The sequence below is a fragment of the Cyphomyrmex costatus genome, unplaced genomic scaffold, assembly GCF_001594065.2.
Source record: "Cyphomyrmex costatus isolate MS0001 unplaced genomic scaffold, Ccosl1.0 scaffold193, whole genome shotgun sequence".
Lineage (NCBI taxonomy): Eukaryota > Metazoa > Arthropoda > Insecta > Hymenoptera > Formicidae > Cyphomyrmex > Cyphomyrmex costatus.
In genome coordinates, this window is record NW_017275965.1 from 5264572 (window position 1) to 5282544 (window position 17973).

General features: G+C 40.8%; 2 protein-coding genes across 2 annotated transcripts in view; one reads left to right on the plus strand and one right to left on the minus strand.

The window, feature by feature from the left end:
- Positions 1 to 15585, minus strand: part of LOC108772942 (TSC22 domain family protein 1) — a 76945-nt gene extending 61360 nt beyond the window's left edge. Inside the window, exon 1 of the mRNA XM_018538616.1 lies at positions 15558 to 15585. Within this exon, the coding sequence (XP_018394118.1) occupies positions 15558 to 15572 (15 nt within the window). The 5' untranslated portion in view covers positions 15573 to 15585. The remainder of the gene's footprint in view (positions 1 to 15557) is intronic.
- The window catches only part of LOC108772945 (L-lactate dehydrogenase A chain), a 118612-nt gene that overhangs the window by 23735 nt on the left and 76904 nt on the right, over positions 1 to 17973 (plus strand). The window lies entirely within an intron of this gene.

Sequence of the window (17973 nt, forward strand, 5' to 3'; positions counted from 1 at the left end):
TCAAAAAAATTTTCAAAGATTTCCACTATTTTTTTTAAACTTTATTATATTTCAAAAATGTTTTTTATGTATCAAGAACTCTAGGTATTTACAAAATAGTTCTATTAAGCTGATCAGAACTATGCGACCTTGAATTTCGTTAAAAAGTTAGCACATCATTTTTAAAAAATTATTAAAAAATGATTGTTAAGCGCATCATAGAGAACTCTTCGTATCGTCAAAAAGAAGCAGGAATTATCATCAGAACTATTGTATCTAAAAATTAATTTTTCATACATTTTTAATTTTTTTTTATTATTCGAAAATTTTTTTTACATATCAGGAACTTTAGGCAATCGCAAATTGAAGCTATTAAGCCGCTCAGAACTATTCCACCTCGAAATTCGATAAAAAGTTAGCACCCATTTTTAAAAAATGTAAAAAAAATGTTTATTGAGCGGAACTCTTATTATTAACTATAGGGAACTCTTCATCTCGTCAAAAGGAAGTGGGAATTCTAATCAGAACTCCTGAGTACTATAGTTGGGGTGCTAACTTAACATACCCAACTTTAACCGCACCTATCTATATACATATAAATACATATACATGTACGAATATATATAATTTGTAGATAATAAAATAGACGATCTTTATCTTATAGGAATTAAAAATTTAAGCTCATATTAAATCAGGGTAAAACATATACATCGGTAATTTTGCGATCGCGAGTTAATATTATGAATTTTTTTTTTAATTCCGATGTGAGATCAACCAAGCATGAGATTTGATCGTAATTGGCGATCACTGAGATAGTACATGAGAAAATTGAGCTCCTTTGCGAACGATATTATTCACGTTCTATACATTAAATTGGATTGAGAATTTTTCGATATTTTCTAGCAATAGGTCTTGACCGCATTCGTAACCTACAGGAACACCATGTACCTAAGAGAACGTCTACATTGTTTCTCAAAGAGAAAGGCGGAAGTGGCATCTCTCTTTATCTCTTGTTGCAAAGAAGCAAAAGTACGTTACAATATGGGAACACAAATAGAAAGCAACAACTGCGAAAGTGCGTGTCAATCGAATGCACTTTCAACCGTGAAAGAATTTGCGAAATGAGGATGTAGCACACAAAGGAGCTCCAAGATTCGTAAAATATTTTGCTTGACATATCGTTATAGGAAACTTTCGGATATTCTATTAATGAGATAGAACGTTCTAGCGCTTCTCTTTTTCGAGAAATATACCGTCAGCGATATTTTTTGCGTTCGTTTATTTCAATCCCTTTGCCGCGCAGAGTGAGCTGTTAGTCTGTCGGAACCTTAACGATGTTCGATAAATCGTAAAAAGGTCCCTCTGCACCTTTTCTGGATCGATTATCGAGCCGGACTCAAGAAGAGTAGCCTTCTTCCAAGAGAAGAGAAATAAGGAGAGAGAGAGAGAGAGAGAGAGAGAGAGAGAGCGTTTGCTCACGCACGTATAGCCGAGCGGTAACTCGCGAGAGAGCGAGAGGGACACCGATCGGAGAGCCTAAATACAGGTTCGAAAAGGAGAAACGAATTACCTACGAATCAGTCCCCACTACCTCTCTCCCTATCGGTCTTCTGTGCGAGCGGTCTCTTTTATCCTCTTCTTCCACTTCGCTTGGGAAAACGACCGCGATCTTCTCGCCCGGAGGGACTACCTTGTATTCCCTCTTCTTTTCCCTCCCCCTTTCTCGTGTCCTCTCTTCCCCCTGTCCACCTGCTTCCCCGCTCCGCGTCTCCTCAACGTTCCCCTCGCCTCTAGAACGTCTCCATTAGAAGCCGTCGCACCTTCGGGGTCTGCGCGGTCTCCTAATTTGCCTACCGATCCGCACGATTTCGCTCCAGGTATCATGGTTCCTGCGCGCCCCAAAGATCGAGCATGCGAGACACGAAGCACCAAGCAATTTATTTTGAGCCTTTGGTACTCGTGGATTGCAGGCGCTTTGTTGGCCGTCCCTCCCTCTGCTTTCGTGGTCCTCCTGGTCCCTTCCCCTCCCCCAAACCGTCCTCCCCCTCGCACACCTTCCACCATCTTCACCGACCGCAATCTTCTCGCCCGAGGTGAACCTGGTATTCATCGTTCTCGTTAGTCGTCGAACATCTTCATCGGGAGCCAATGGATACCGCGACGTCTTAATAACGCGCCTGCCGATCGCCTGGCTTTCCTTCCCCTTAATCATTCCGATTCTCACGACTCGCACGTCGCGGACCGGTATTTTGTTTCGCTTGCATCCCCTCCCCCCTCCACAGTTGCACGTCTGAACTCTCGATTGATGCACGTTTATGGAACTTTAGTTGTTTACGAATTTATCATATCGTTGTGTCGACACTTAATATTTTCTTGCTTCGTTTAATATTTTTAGTTTTCCTTTAGATAACATCTTATTATATATATATTAAATGCATATAGCTTGTATGTATTTTCATGTTTTTTTTATATTTTATTACTTATGATTTTTCAATGAATTTATATATCATATAATGCACACTCTCTCGTATTTTATGGTAACTATATTTGAACAGCAGTTATACTTTTGTTAAAGTTATTCGACATAGTAAACTGCGCGAAATGTTCTTTCGCCAATTACTTATATGCCTTTTTACGAGCGAAACATTACTACGTTTGACAATGTATAAAATTAAAAGAGCTCAAAGGTTAACAAGTAATCCATCGATAATGTACGAAGTGAATTAACGGTAACTTTTAGTTAACTTCTAGAAATCTCTAGTGATGCTTATTAAGTTATTGAACTCGACTTAAATTGGCCAGGGGTCGACTTAAGCAAATTCCATGCGAAACGCTATTTATCTTCTTCACCACCAATTTCCATGCTTAACGTAATCTATACGCTTTTTTTCGCGAGTAGAGCTTCTTGTCGTATCTTCAGGCAAATGCGAAATGTATTCATACACCGCATCGAGTTTTGCAATGTATTCGCGGAGTACGATATTTGTTTCGAGTCGTAGACGCGCGTATCGCCGGTCGACGTACGTGATTTCACCTTTCCTCGGGGATATTCGCCAGGTAAACGCGCATGAAAATCGGTAATCACAGCTCGCGTATCGCGCGCACGCTCTTCTCGCTTTTGTCCCGCGCGTTTCGCCGTTTCTTCCCCACACAATTTAATAAATATTCCGCGCCCCGTTAATCCCGCAGAGACCGGCGTCGATCCCCGGAATAACGTGCTCTCGTAATTTGCAACAAATAATGATATTAACGTCGTCCATCACCTGCGTACGAGAATACTCGTGCGGCCGCGCGCGCGTTACCAGGCTTAAATCAGATTACATCTAACTTATCCTCCGGCGCGGAGAAAGAGAGAGAGAGAGAGAGAGAGAGAGAGAGAGAGAGAGAGGGTCCCCGCACGCGGCATAAATCACATCCGGACGTACGCGTTATGTGCGCGCAACGCGTGCAATAGAGAATGGATGTAATTAGAGCGCGCGTGTCATCTACGCTAAAACGCGGTCCGAGGCTCATTACCGAGATGCACGGTAAAAAAGCGGACGATCATCAATCTTTGTGAGTCTTCCACGCGAAGATAATGCCCTACTTATCAAGCTGCCAGCTCGACGATAAACTCATCCCGTTCTCGCAACTTTACATTCGCCGCAGCCGCCGAAAACTCTGTAATCATCCGCCGTAATTACTAAATAATCGTTAGCGCGGCTTGATAATACATTGCAAGGGTTCATTCACGACGCCCGTATCAGCGAAATCGTGCAGCGCCTGTAAGAATAATCCTTCAATGTAATATTCCTATCATAATGTTTGAATTATAATTTTGATGAACAGAATTATTTGACGGAGATACCTGCGGTAAATAATTTTGATGATCGTATCTTTTAATTAGTGTATATCTACTGCATATTAGAGAGAGATTCAGTTTAATTCATCAAGATATAAATTATTTGTGTACTTGTCTCATATTACGTTGGAACAAAAGTTTATAGCGCTTTAAGCTTTAAAATTCAAGTTGTGATTTCGTTGAAGTAAAATTTAAATTAAAGAAGGGTCTACAGCTAAAATTCATAGTCATATGTCTTTTGGAGTTTCTGTGAATTTGGTAATTTTTGCATATAGAAAACTACGAGCTACAAAATGGGATATTTTCTTTTCACTTTGTGACCCTGTCTTATATGGAAAAAAAACTTGTGAAAATTTTTGATTTTGTAACGTGAAAATTTAATTTTCCGTACAAAATCATTTTTTAAAAGTGTTCTTAAAATTTTTTGTTATCGCGAACTAAATAAAAGAAGCATTTTAACTTTAATTGCTCATAACTCTGTTAAAAATTATACGGCAATTAAAAGAAAAACGTAAAGCTGAAATTTTGCTGTATGGAATGTTATAATTGTTCATACTTTTAGAGAAAACATGTAGACATAATACAAAAAGTAGCGCCATAAACTTGTGTTCCGATCCAATAAATTAAAATCATTTCTGCAACTCGCAAGTATCTTATTCCGAACTCATTAAAAGTCTTTGCTCTGACACGCAGTAATTTAACCATGCCGTAAAACCGCGCGGATCGACGCCTCACATCCGTTTGTACAGATATATCCAATGTATATCGATCTTCGACAATAAGTCCGACTCTCGCCGTTGCGTTTCAGTCTCTCCTTTTTAAAGCCGCACTTGACACAACCTTGACTCTGCCGGCCATTACGCACGTGGGCGTCCCGCTCGGAGCGTTCGCGAGCCGGCTCGCAATTGCACTAACGAGTTTCGCAACGCGGCGGCAAGAGCCCCGTAGAATGCATCGAACTGTAATGAGGGGAAAATTAGCGGCAGCGCCCCGGCACCGAGGAACGGCGCGGTTCCACCAGCCGCTTGATTTCTTCGTGTAAGCGATTAGCGTAGCAGCAACGCGCCGCGCCGGTCTGACCGGCACCGTCGAGAGACTTCCTTATGTCAGGGGCGAGGCACAACCAAACGTCTGCCTGCACTTATGCGAGCCGGCTCGTACTTAAGTCGAGTTAGGCGTTAGTTAAGCTGGGCCAAGGGCTACCTTGAGTGAGGGGAACACCGGCCACCCTGCGGCCGCCGAGCCAGCGCTGCGGCTTCGCGAAACGACCGTGGAATGCCGCGCCGTTTTCCTCTTTCTCTCCTGATTGATGCCGCGAGCCACGTAACTATCGTATATACGACGTACTTATGGTGGAGGAAAATCTAGCTTCGTGGGGAATAGCTCCAAAGCGCTCCGGATGTACCGCCGAGATATTCCTGTATCAACGTGATCGTAATAATGCTCGGGTCTGTCGATGATTTCAGATGCGCGAAGAATGCGTGTTTCTGCTTCTTATCAGTAACTTCCTGATAGAACGTGTCTTTTAAATTGCTTGTACAGACGAGACTGAAACTACTAAAGTTCTAAATCCTGTTAACTTAGTTAAGATAGTATTCTAATATAAGCACACTGGTTCGACATTTTTCAATCGATAATAATTTTACGTACTAATTTTTTACTGTATTACAATCGAAGCACAGGAGTGTTGTGTATTTATATCGCATTTATTATCGGTTTATATCATAATTTTGCACACGTATTAGAACTTACAGAACGTGTTTAAAGCATTGAAATATTATTCTTCGTTGACGACATAGTTATCGTCTCCGTTGCGTCTTACTTGCTCGCCTCAGCTAATACTTGTGCCAGAGGTTAACGAAGTAAAGGGCAGGGTCTTTGCCAGAGCATTTATCGTCACGATGGTGAGCCAAGGGTTGAATCACGAAGTTCGCGTATCTACGAGCGTATGTACGTGTGCGAGAGGAAAGGGCGGGAAGCAAATCAAGCTGGAGGGGCGGGAAAGCGAAGTAACTTCTTATTTATGCCGCGTGCTTACCGTGACTTCAGGGTCTGCCGACTTTGGCGAGTCGTATATCGATTATGAGAGAAAGAGAGAAAGAGAATTTATGCACGTAACGGCCCTAATACAGGGTTACGCATGTACCGAGAATTATAGCAAAGAAAGAGAATGAGAGAAAAAGGAGGAGAGAAAGGGAGAAAAGAGAGTGAGCTCAGTCTACGTCTTAATTTTATACTCGATACAGCTAATAATTCCGCGTCGTTTTGATGCCGATCGCATATCGTGCTCGCGACGGTCAATTAACGTTTAACCTTGACGAGTATCGCCTTGCATGTGCACTCAATCTAGTGCGTGCACGTCCCGAACATGCTGTAGACTTGATTGAGCGATGCAGAATTGTCGATAGAAAATTGGATATTTGATAACGCTATGGTATGATTTGCGACAGATTGTTAATTAATCGTCATTTCAATCTTAACTTTATCAACACTTTATCGAAAACGAGGCAATTTCATATTACGTAAAATGAAATGTAAACAAGTAAAATATAATATTTATTCAATTAAGAACATAGAAAAACTATCTGAAGTAAAAGTTTAAATTGAAAAAAAATTATTTGTTTGATTAAATTAATTTAGTATATGTTTTAATTTCTTTCGATAAAAACTGCATGTATTAATATATTATATATTTAATTAAAATAGATATATATATTCTCCGATGAAAGAAATAAAGACGAACTAAAATAATTTAGTTAAATGAACAATTTTGTTCTCAGTGTAGACATAAATCTAGAAGTACTTTTCTTGAACCATCAAGATAATTACACAAGAATCTCAGGCATGATGAGCAATATTATGTATGCAAAAAATTTTAACATTCTTAAAACCCTAATATTTGAACATCCTACACATATATTTTCAATCTATATCTATTTAAACTTTCAAATACGTCAGAAAAACTATTCTTTTTATGAGTAAAATTTTTAACTCTATAATAGTGCTGTTTCTACAGTTTTATATTTATGTTCAACTGCTTTTTACATAAATTTATTTATATAACAAAAATATTCTATTATAAAGTGCTCTATAATAATATTCATATATATGATAATAAATCATATTACTATATTATACATATAATTAGATAGCAAACTCTCGTTTTGCCCTCTCTTTCGTATTTCATACCATTATATTATCTACATACGCGATGCATTCAAATGCCTTTATTATACATGTGTGTTTTCATATATGTTACCACAGAGGTACAATGAAACATCACCATGTGAGAAACAGTCAAGTACGCAGTGAATATTCACGGATGTTACTCAATGCGTGAGAAATTATAAACTGCTAGCTGAATAGGCTGAAGTAGGTTTCGCCCGCAGTGAAACGATAACAATGGAGCCCTATTTCGCAATTTTTCCAAAATCTTCCGCAAATTTATCACCGTTTGTGTTCGCGATAATAATTCACGCAAACAGTTAACTTTCAATGGTACATCAAAGCTATTTCGTGGGATGACAATAACAGGAGGGATGCTATAATAGAGTTGGATGTATCCATTTATATAAAGAATTTATGCTGTAGTAGAAGAGTCGCCCATCGGAAAACACGATGATATTGCGTATCAGATAGAATGTCATGTCATGCATAAAAGTTTTCTTAATCTTTATTACATACATAGAATGAAAAAATTTCCATAAATGGATCATTACTCGGAACTGAAGTATAAATGACGTGTTGATTATAAGAGCTTTTCGTGCAAGGTATTCGAATGGCTATATTTTTCTGATGAAAGAACCGAGAACGTGAACATCTTTTCTCTTCTTTTTGGACCACACTGCTGCATTGTAACACGCGATACGCGTGTTGCAAAATTATTCAACCTTGTTTCATTCGCCCAATTTAAAATCCAGTTAATTTTTCTTTGGCGCCGGGGTATATTATGACTTTACCTCGCGTGACGTTACGTACAAATTAATGTGTAAATACTAGTTTTTAAAACATGCAACATATGATGCACGTAAATAATTACAAAAACGTTACATATTATATATTATGTACGATAAAATATATCTTATGTATCTATTCGATAAGAGTAATGTACTCGATCAGCTGTTATTAATTTATGTATAGCTATAATAAGACGTAACGTATTTTATTTGTATTGGTTATATAAGAAACATTTAATTCTCATTGTTCAGTCGTTAAGTATTTTATTAAAATATGTATTTATATTATCAATTTTGTTTATAAGTTACATACGTAAAATTTGTAAATTTAAAAAATTGCCAATTATTTCTGAAAACATACAATATCAATATTTTATTTTTTTCTAGAAAATGGAGATGTATCATTTCTCTAAAAATGGGAGAATAAGGGAGTTAATATACAATTATTCTAATCAGAAAACTCAATACTAAATGTAAAGCTTATCTTAATAATTAATAATTACATGACATCGCAACGACAATCATAAATATATAACGTTGAGATTGGCGCGTCTACAATTCTCTTGTTCACGCACTTTCAACGATCCGCGATTAACAATTATAATTATTCGGCTGAGACGTCACGGGAGATGCGAGAGCGTAGCAAGACGATTCACGACAACGGCTTGCATATTCCGCGCCGACGAGGCATTTGCGTTGCTTCGACGCGGCGGTTGCAGCCAATTTGCGTACCTCTATAAATACAGGTACCGACATTGCGCGGCGCGTTACTTGAGTCAAGGAAATATACCTAGGCGTTCGGTACCCGGGTGTATGTCCGCATTATACATAATGCATGATTCGCTGCGCATCTCGCCTCCTACGAGATAGAGAAAGAGAGGGATGAAGAGAGAGAGAGAGAGTTCTGGATAGCATCCTTCCGCTAGCGGCGCTAGCTCTTCCTCTCCTCGTATCGTTCGACCGCGCGCAGTGGATCCTACTAATTAAGGGACGAGAGATACTCGACGTCGAATTCTTGAGAGGGTTTCGATAAACGGTGCGTTTTCAGTCGGCGAAATACAGTAAAGTCACCCGCGATTGCCATCGCCGAGGTGGGCAAAAGGCACAGCTGTTTTTCCGCCGATGATTAAGTACCGATAATGACGCGAATAAGTATATATTCGCGCGTAATACGCCGGACGATCCAGCCGTGTCGACCGCGCTGTCTCGTACGAGGAAGATAAATTTCGAGAAGAAGGTAATGAGACTTCTTGCCTCCGGATTCGTCTTTAGGGATATTCTTTTTGCGATGATCAGCAGCCGTGTAGCGCCATCAACCGCGCGTAAAGAATTTCGAACGGTACTGTGTGATGGATATGAATATGCAGCGCGTTTGTAAAATTTATTGCTCGCGCCTAATGTTTACGATCCTGTCAGTTTTACAAGTCCCGACGAGTGATCGGTTACATAAGATTCGATTAACGATATTGAAATGACGCAGTTTGAATAATACGTTAGTTCATGTTTCTTCTAACCTCGGCACACTAATTTAGTCTAGGTATATGGTAAGTAAATGAAAATTGACGAGAAATGTTCAATACAAATAAGGAAATATTAACACAAATAATAAAATTGAGTTATTATTGTACTTTTTGTTTTGACGTTACGCGTAAACAGACCTTATCTAGAAATTCTTATCTAGAAGTTATCCAGAACTTATCTGGAAATAAACAAAGAAGGCCATATTCGATCAAAACAAGTCTTGCGGTGCCTAATAATAGTTTTGTATGAATTCCAGTTTAAGTTTAGGACTGTGTTTTAAAATCGACAATAACCGGCGCACGATTTGTTTAAACTGAAATTTATAAAAATTTACACAAAAATATCATTAGACCCGCACTTTGATCGAATATGGCATTTTTATTTATTTAAAAAGAAATGATATAGTTTGAATAATTTGATGTTACTTCAAAACGGAGTATAATAGTAATATAATTTTATTACTGTTACGCACTTACCGTTGGAAGTAGTTTTAGAATACGGTATGCCTTCGTTATGTCGTCTTCGTATACGTTCCACGCTGCACGAACTTACGGCCTTAAATGCGGGATAATTTTCGTCCTCGGTAAGACCTAAGCACTCGCGATCATTTACGCAACGAATGGGGTGTAAACTGTAAATACTTGGCCGTTCTTACTCGCCGTCGAACAGTATCCCGCTGTTAAGAACCCAGAACAAGGTCTCTCGCGCCGTGCTTCGCCTTTCTCGTCGTTGCTAACCTAGGGTCGCAAGGGCATCCTATCGCGTAAATCCGCGCACCGAGAGAATTTCCAGGGAAGCTACGTCGCGATGCATACATATGCATGCGCGCCTACTGCGTATAACGCCAACGCCAGTAGACTTCGGATGGAAAGTAACTGCCAATTAGCTAGAGTCCCTGAGGGAGGAAACTTGAGTATGCGTCGGGTCGAGTCGCACATTTTACCGATGACTCACTTTTCATTGTCCCTGTCTCTCCCGCAGTGTCGATAGTTTCCCAAACTAGACGTCGCTCCGCCTGCTAACAGGAAAACACAACATCTGACAACGTCTTGCAAGCGTGGCACGAGAATGAAATACGCGTCTGCGGTTCGCAGGCTTCCGTTCGATATATGGACACACGTGGTATTCACGCAGGAAAACAACAGATGTGTGAAAAGTATCGAACGAGGACGGTGTTTTATGATTGACACGACGCGTCACAGAGAAACCAAAAAAACTATACACATATATATATATATATATATACTTAAAAATAATTCAGAAAGCACGATGTCCGCTTTGTAAACTTCTCCGAGTAAACAATACATTTATTTTTACATAAGCCGAAGAGGGTCTAACGCGAGAAACAGTTTTGCAATTTACAAGACCTCAACGACTGTAATGAGATGCGATACGTGTGCTCAAGAACATGTACTCGCGTAGTCTTGACGGCATTAGATAAGCAGGTGATTCGTGTACTCGTCCAGCGATAGAGTACGGGAAGCGGTAGGTAGGTACACGCTTGAGTTTCCGACTCGTTGATTTACTCGTGTGTCAACTCGACGCAAAAGTCACCTTGTCGGCATACATACGTATTTCTCGACAATCATGCAGAAATCCGGTTCTTACGGTAATCGAATCGGATGACAGGAGTAGGTAAACCGCGCAACGAGTTTTGCGCGTACACACAGGTGCATCGATTACGCATCTGTGTCAGAAAATACATTATTTATGAAAGTTACTCCCGACGAAAGCGACTTCTGCATCACTCGTATTTCTACTTTCGCTGTTGTAACCTATATGTGCCAATAGAATGGTTATCTATCCGTTCCTCGGAAAGAACGGTTTTGCTGAAGTATCTAAAAATCTGGCTAAATACACGCTGAAAAGTTTCCGGTTGAAAAATGGAATAATTACATCAATCAGAATTCTAGTAGATTTAACCAGAAAATTTTGATGCGTTCATTTTTCCGCCAGAATTGCTATTTAATCTAATCGGACCATTTTTCTCAGCAGATCTGAAAACAATTTTATTTCTCGTTGTGTTTATCACATGCACGGTCGTAAAAAGATTTTAAAATTTTATTTAACTTTAAAAATACTCATCATGTTTGAGTTTTCTGTATAATTATTTTGATAATTTAAAAAAATTATTTTCAGATCTGTTACTGGCTAAATTTTTAAATTCCTCAGCAAAACCATTCTTTTTATATTAAAAAAAAAAAACGTGATAATATCTTGCATGTCCGTGTTATTTTTAAACAATAACTTAGTGATTTCCGATAGGCCAGTTGTAATATCATGCATTCAGTCGTGAAATATTGTTTTCGTCTCTTTCGTGCACACGACGTAAAACTTGTATTCAGTATAACTGTAACACTTAAACGAGTCAGTTAATATTGACCACTAGATTCATCTGGATAAAATACCATCTTTCTCCAGCGGAATAGGCCCATTGCACATTATAAACATTGCTATAATTCATCGACTCATTTCGCCGCGAAAAACAAAACTCTAGTTAGGGTGATATCAGTAACAGCTGGTCCATACGCCTCTTCTGATCGTTAAGTCCGACGTACCCTCGGAAACCTCCATCGCGATGGACGATAGCCCGCTCCCGTATAGAACCGAGCAAGCACATGCGAAGCCTGCAGGTGCGCTCGCGCGAGCGCGTGTATCCACACGTAGATAACGACGTTCTTGAACGCAGATCGCGACGTAGATTTATCTGGCGCGAAGACCGCTGACGCTGTTTCCTCGCGCCACCGACTCCTCCCCTTTGATAATCGTGAGAGGGCCTCTCTCTATCTCTCCCTGCCTGAATTCCGAATGTGGCGAGACGCGGTGGAGAGGAGAACAAAAAGAACGAAGCTGCAGCGTTATGACAAAATGCTGAAAACCGCTTGGATTAGAATCTAGAATTATACGTTTACAGTGGACAGTGTCCATTTTTTTATTTCTCGGTTTATAGATGTTTCGACATTATGTCGCTATTAAGTGTTGTAGTTTCATAAAGATGTAATATTATAATATAGATAAATAAATAAATTTTTTTTTTATCTATACAAGTTTCGTTTTGTTAGCTCTATTTTTTATTGGCGACTCTTGAAATATTAAAGTGGATGCTGTTGTTTGTGAGCTCAGAAAAAATTTATTAATTCAAAACGGCAGAGGCATAATCGAATTCACAATATCGTATACAGCGCTGAGAATTTATGTATTCGCATCAGATTCTCCGTGGACTATCCATCTTTGAGTATCGTCCTAAGGGCTCATGTATGTACACTCTAGGTGTTTGTATAGGCAGCAGGTAATCGAAGCCATACGATACGCCACAATTTTCTTCGGGAAAAACGAGAAGATTACGTAGTGTATGGAGTCAAGTAACCGGTTGTATAGCAGAATCGTCTAACTGTTTAAAGCATAGCGTTGATAGATCTAGTCAAATATGCCACAATCTCTAAGAACGCATCTGTCATTTAACGATGTTTTAATAGCCGTATCCTCCAATTTGAAGTCGCAAATATCACCGGTAGAATTTCATCAATGTATTTGCAATTTATGTTACTTTGGAGAAAAAGCTAACAGCATCGAATTTTTCTAATGTACGACACGCCAGGATTGCTGACTACAACAGTTTATAATCGGCATGTATTATTGGCCATTTATGTCATATTCTTAATTCAATACGCTATAAGCTTACATAATCGTAAACTTTTAACGAGGCGATTACGATCGCGTCTCTGAAATGCGTATTCTTTAATTGATAATAATAGTTGCGTTTAGATCGAGGCGATTCAACGGCGTAAATTACGCGCATTGAAACCGCGTCTGTCAATCGCATTGAAAAATGTCGGACTTACGTGTGCCTGTTGATGTTATGGCGTGATTTCGATCCACGATCGATTCGCATGGTCCGCATCTCGGCACTTCACCATGCCATTACCCGCACGAAGAATTAATGTTCGCGCGGGGAATAAATTCCCCTTTACATGGCAAAATAATTCTCGTAAAACGCGCACGCCGCTATATTCATAATTTAATGGCCATAATTTACCTATAGCTGTATATCCCGAGCGGTGCTGGTGCCTAGGCAAAATATTACGTACGTCCGTACTTCTTGGCCGCTACAGCGATATAAATGCTCCGAGGATGGGCGGTCTTGATCGCGGCACGTATAAGCAGGTATGTCAGTTAGTCGGTGAAAATTGCTTCAGAGGGAACGCGAACTGAAGGTAGTCATCACAGCCCGTCTCTCTTTCGCGCACGCATAGACAATCCCGAAAGCGGTATGCCGTCATTACTGTACACAGAATGCCACGCGATGTAAGTGTATCTCGCAAATAATGTCTTAATCTCGGAAGCATTATTCGCTGTACAGAGATGCGGAGTGATAGGGAGAGGGCATTGTCTCGGTCGAAAGTGTGGTTGTGCTTCATTAATACGTTGAATACGAAGTCGGATGAAACGCGCTATGCTATGGTATTACAGAATATCAAGCGCAGTTTAAATAGTTTGTTTCAAGACTTACTTATTTTTTATACGGTAAATTATTAATGAAATTTTTGTAACATTAACAGTTCAGTCACGTATGTATTATAGATTGATAAATTAAATTGATAGTTATTATTCACCATAGTTTCTAATTACTATTTCTAATTACAAAGTATTCTACTAAATAATCTACTAAAAAATACTATAGTTTTTATTTAGAAACACGTGAAAATATTTGGCAGAAAATAATTATACAGATCTACATTAGTTTTTGGGTAAACAATTACTTCTCGTTGTGCAATGTACTGTCAGTTTTCCTATAAACATTCATAGTACAATCTACGTCACACTTTCAAGTTCCAAAACAATCTTGAAGCATTATCTCGTGTAGGTTGATAAATTTTACGAAAGTTAATAAAATCAGCCAAGTCGCACTTGTACACACTCAATGGAAAGAAAAGTTGCAAAACTTAATGGATAGAAATAAACGTCGAATAGTGTTTAGCAATTCACTCGTTCATCAGCGAAAAGCGATAATCACGTAGCAGCGGGCTGTGCGACCGTTAGAATGACGTTGTTTCACGCGGGTAACGATCCTCGAGATCTCATTTACAGTACAAATTAGTCGTAGGCCGGTCCTCCGTCCTTAATGGCCGGTCGGCACGCAAAGAAGTTAAGTTTAATGAAGACCGCGCGTTATCCGTGACGAACCGTACGCGCTCGCGTTCGCAGCCGGTGTGCGAATGTGTGCGCGCCCATGCACTCCGCGCACGCCGCGCCGCGGCTGAATGCGACTTAAACGAAGATTTATGCCGCGACGCGTAAATATAAACAACAATGTGCAATCCCCAGGCGCATTGTCCCGTATGGTAGACGCGTGAGAGTCGGCCAATGCGAACTAATAAGCTCCGGCCGTCCAACGGGCGAGGGAATGCGCGCGCTCGGCGTCGTCGTCTTCGCGTGCACGCGGGGAGCACGCGTGTGTACACGCGGCCTCTGGACGGTCCAGCCGGCTACCGTGTCTCCCGAGACTAATCGGCCGGGGTGCAACGAGAGCGACCAAATTCATCCTCGTCTCCGCGAAAGGCCGTTTTTTGCGCTCCGGCGGAAATTTGTCTGTCGCTGCCTTAATACACCGGCTGTCAGGCGCGTCGACGGTGATCCATCTCGGGATACTTTTGGGGAAGTAGACGAACTCGTTTCTCATACTTCAATTCGTTTTGTTTTGCGATTTTTACCACGGCGCCTTTGGCGCGGAAAAGACAAGCGCGACATGAATTTGAAATCCATATCGCATGTGTTATTCCTTTTCTATTCGTTGAACGTTCTCATCTCGGTTCTCATATAGATGAATTACTTGAAATTATAAATGAGACTTAATTAACGTTTGCAAATCTCGTGATCATATAGGTAAAAACGAAAGAATTCTTCAAAAACACTAGTGATCCGGAAATAAAATAATAATATAAACAATACACATGAATTTGCATTATTTGAACGAGTAATTCCAACGTATGTATTTGAATACATAATTATATAATATATATACTTGAGAATACCAAGAATGAGCGAGATACGTGGTCAACATTTTCGTGATACATTCGAAATTCGATAGGATTCTAAAATGCCACACTCCGTACCCCGATATCGCGAAACGTCGGTATTGTGAATTATATTAAATGGATTCATGCGATTAATTATCGCGACGGATGGGAGTGGCGGGAAAAGCTCAGAAATCCCATTTCCGCTTTTACGAACGCAGAACAGAAGTAGCATGTAATACTCACACTTATGTCCTCCATGCTGCAATTTCCGACATGCATTAATCCGTGATTAGCACAAATTTCCATGGGCGTCGTGCGAAAATAGATAAGGAGGCCAACGCACATCAAACGCCTACTGTCACTCGTGGAAAACACGCAGCGTGCGCGCAATATTCACGCTATATTCTCTTCCTCGGATAAATCACACGCTGGTCGATTCAACAACAACATCGAGATTTCTTCCTTCCGCAGATATCACTCGAAAAAACCGATCAATCTCGCTACGAAGACCACATCGGCTGCGCCTCGCTGCGATCGTTCCACGTCTCTGGAGCCTCATTGACTCTCCAATGACACTCACCGAGAGTCACACCACGTCGCTTTTCTATATCGCTCTACGTCGGTATACAGCACAATGGGGGTTACACGCACACACGATGCTCACCGCAAGATCGCCGGCAGGGTCGTCGCCACCGCGACACGGCGACGGCCGCGGCAGCCGGGGTGGTCCACGGAGCGTGACATCCTCCGTATCGGTCGTCGAAGTCTCCACACGCGCTTTCGGAGGGATCCGCAGGGAGGGATGAGAGTCCGGCCAAGATTATATAAGTGCACTCGTTTTGTTCAAGTATTATATACGGTTGCGTTTTAGAGATCTTACATGAACCGCAATCACTCGCAGTCACCCGACTCCGCGACTACAAGACGCCTGCGAACCACGAAATCGGAGCCAATTCACTTAGCTTCATGAATAGGTCGCTCTAAAAACTGTCGCTTAGACGACAGTCATAGATGGACTCGTCCCTGTTATCGGGCGCCGTTACAGAACCCACCGGGTAAGAAAAAAGGACCGGGACCACACACAGCCGTCAAAAGGTGTTCGGCGGGGATCGCCACGGACGTTCTCGGGCGATCGCACCGTGGGAGAGAAAGCCAAGCGTTCGCCGGCTCGGGCTGAAACTCACTGAGTCGACTCTTCTGGTACCCGGCAGGTCTGCCCGCGACGCGTCGTGGTGAGGGATCGTGAGGCAGACGAGGAGAGGGAGTAAAACAGACAGGGAGAGAAGGAGGGAGAGAGAGAAAGAGCGAGAACGATGTGGTAGAGCGAGACAAGGGCGATGGAGGGTTGTGGGGCCCTAGCCACAACGTGTCCCCTCCAACCGGCCCATTGGGTGCCCAGGGCTCCGACCATTATCTCTTCTTGGGCAGCTCTGCCTTGCGCGCGAGACACTACGTGGGGCAAGGGTACAGGGAGGGGTTGGAGGGCTTTATTATATTTACGAGGCGTTATCGAAGCAATCCAACAATATTGATTCCGCGCCGCGGAGCGATCAACCATCTCAAAGAACGCCCATCCCACGGACCTTTCTATGCTCGCTACGTTTATACGCTACCGGAGGGCTCACACGGCGCCCTTATTCTTTTCACTCGTGCGCTCTCGACTCCGGGACCTTTTATTTCGTTCGTCTTTCGCCTTTAATGCCCGCCGAATGCGATCGAATCGCTCGCGCGCACGTTTTCTCTCGCGTGAATTACGCGGTGACCATGGGGCCCTTCGTTGCTGCCGTTGCTTCTGTTGTTCCGCTGCTGCAGGAATTAAGATGGGTGGGGTGCTTCATAAATTCGACTAGTGATCTTGATCGGGATCGAGCCGGTTTAGGGACGGGCAAGGATAATACATTAATTCCATTATGATTCTCTCATTTATAGCTAGTTCGCGTGCAAGAGCGAATGATAGAGACCGTATATAAAGGGGAGAAAAAACTATTTATTATAATATTTTTCAACATTTTTCCACGTTTATTGTGCTTTATTCACATAATACCTTTAACGTGAGACTATAAATTTTAAATACTTATATATTGTTTGTAATTGATTTAAGTGAAAAATTTAATAATGATTACTATTTCAAAGTACTCTATTGACACAATATATTTATTAAGAAAAGATGAAATTAAATTTTTTTAAAAATTTGTCACTAAAAAAAGTTTATAGCATTCGATACTGTTTTATCTTAAATGATGGAATCTTCTTTTATCGAGCCTTTCTGTAACTTTAATGACACGGAAAGTTAAATGTAGATATATTTTATAAGTACGCTATACGAGAAGTAGGTCGCGTTACTTGGTCTCTATAATTTTATTTCCATCGCTGCAGGACTCGATATTTTTATGATAATATTTAAGTTTCAAATTCTATACCCCGACACCATGCAGCTTTGCGCATATAAATTATCTCATTAAAAACCAAGAGTAAAGGAACTTATATTTTTCGATTCGCACCAACTGCTTCGTGTCATCATAAACATTACGAAACAGTACTGTCCATGTTTTCGCACAGTTACAACTGAAAGGTGTTACATCTTATTTTTACGGTAACCATAAAAGGTATGTCTTCAGATGTTTATCACATTAAGCATCCTGATATTTTATTTGCATAC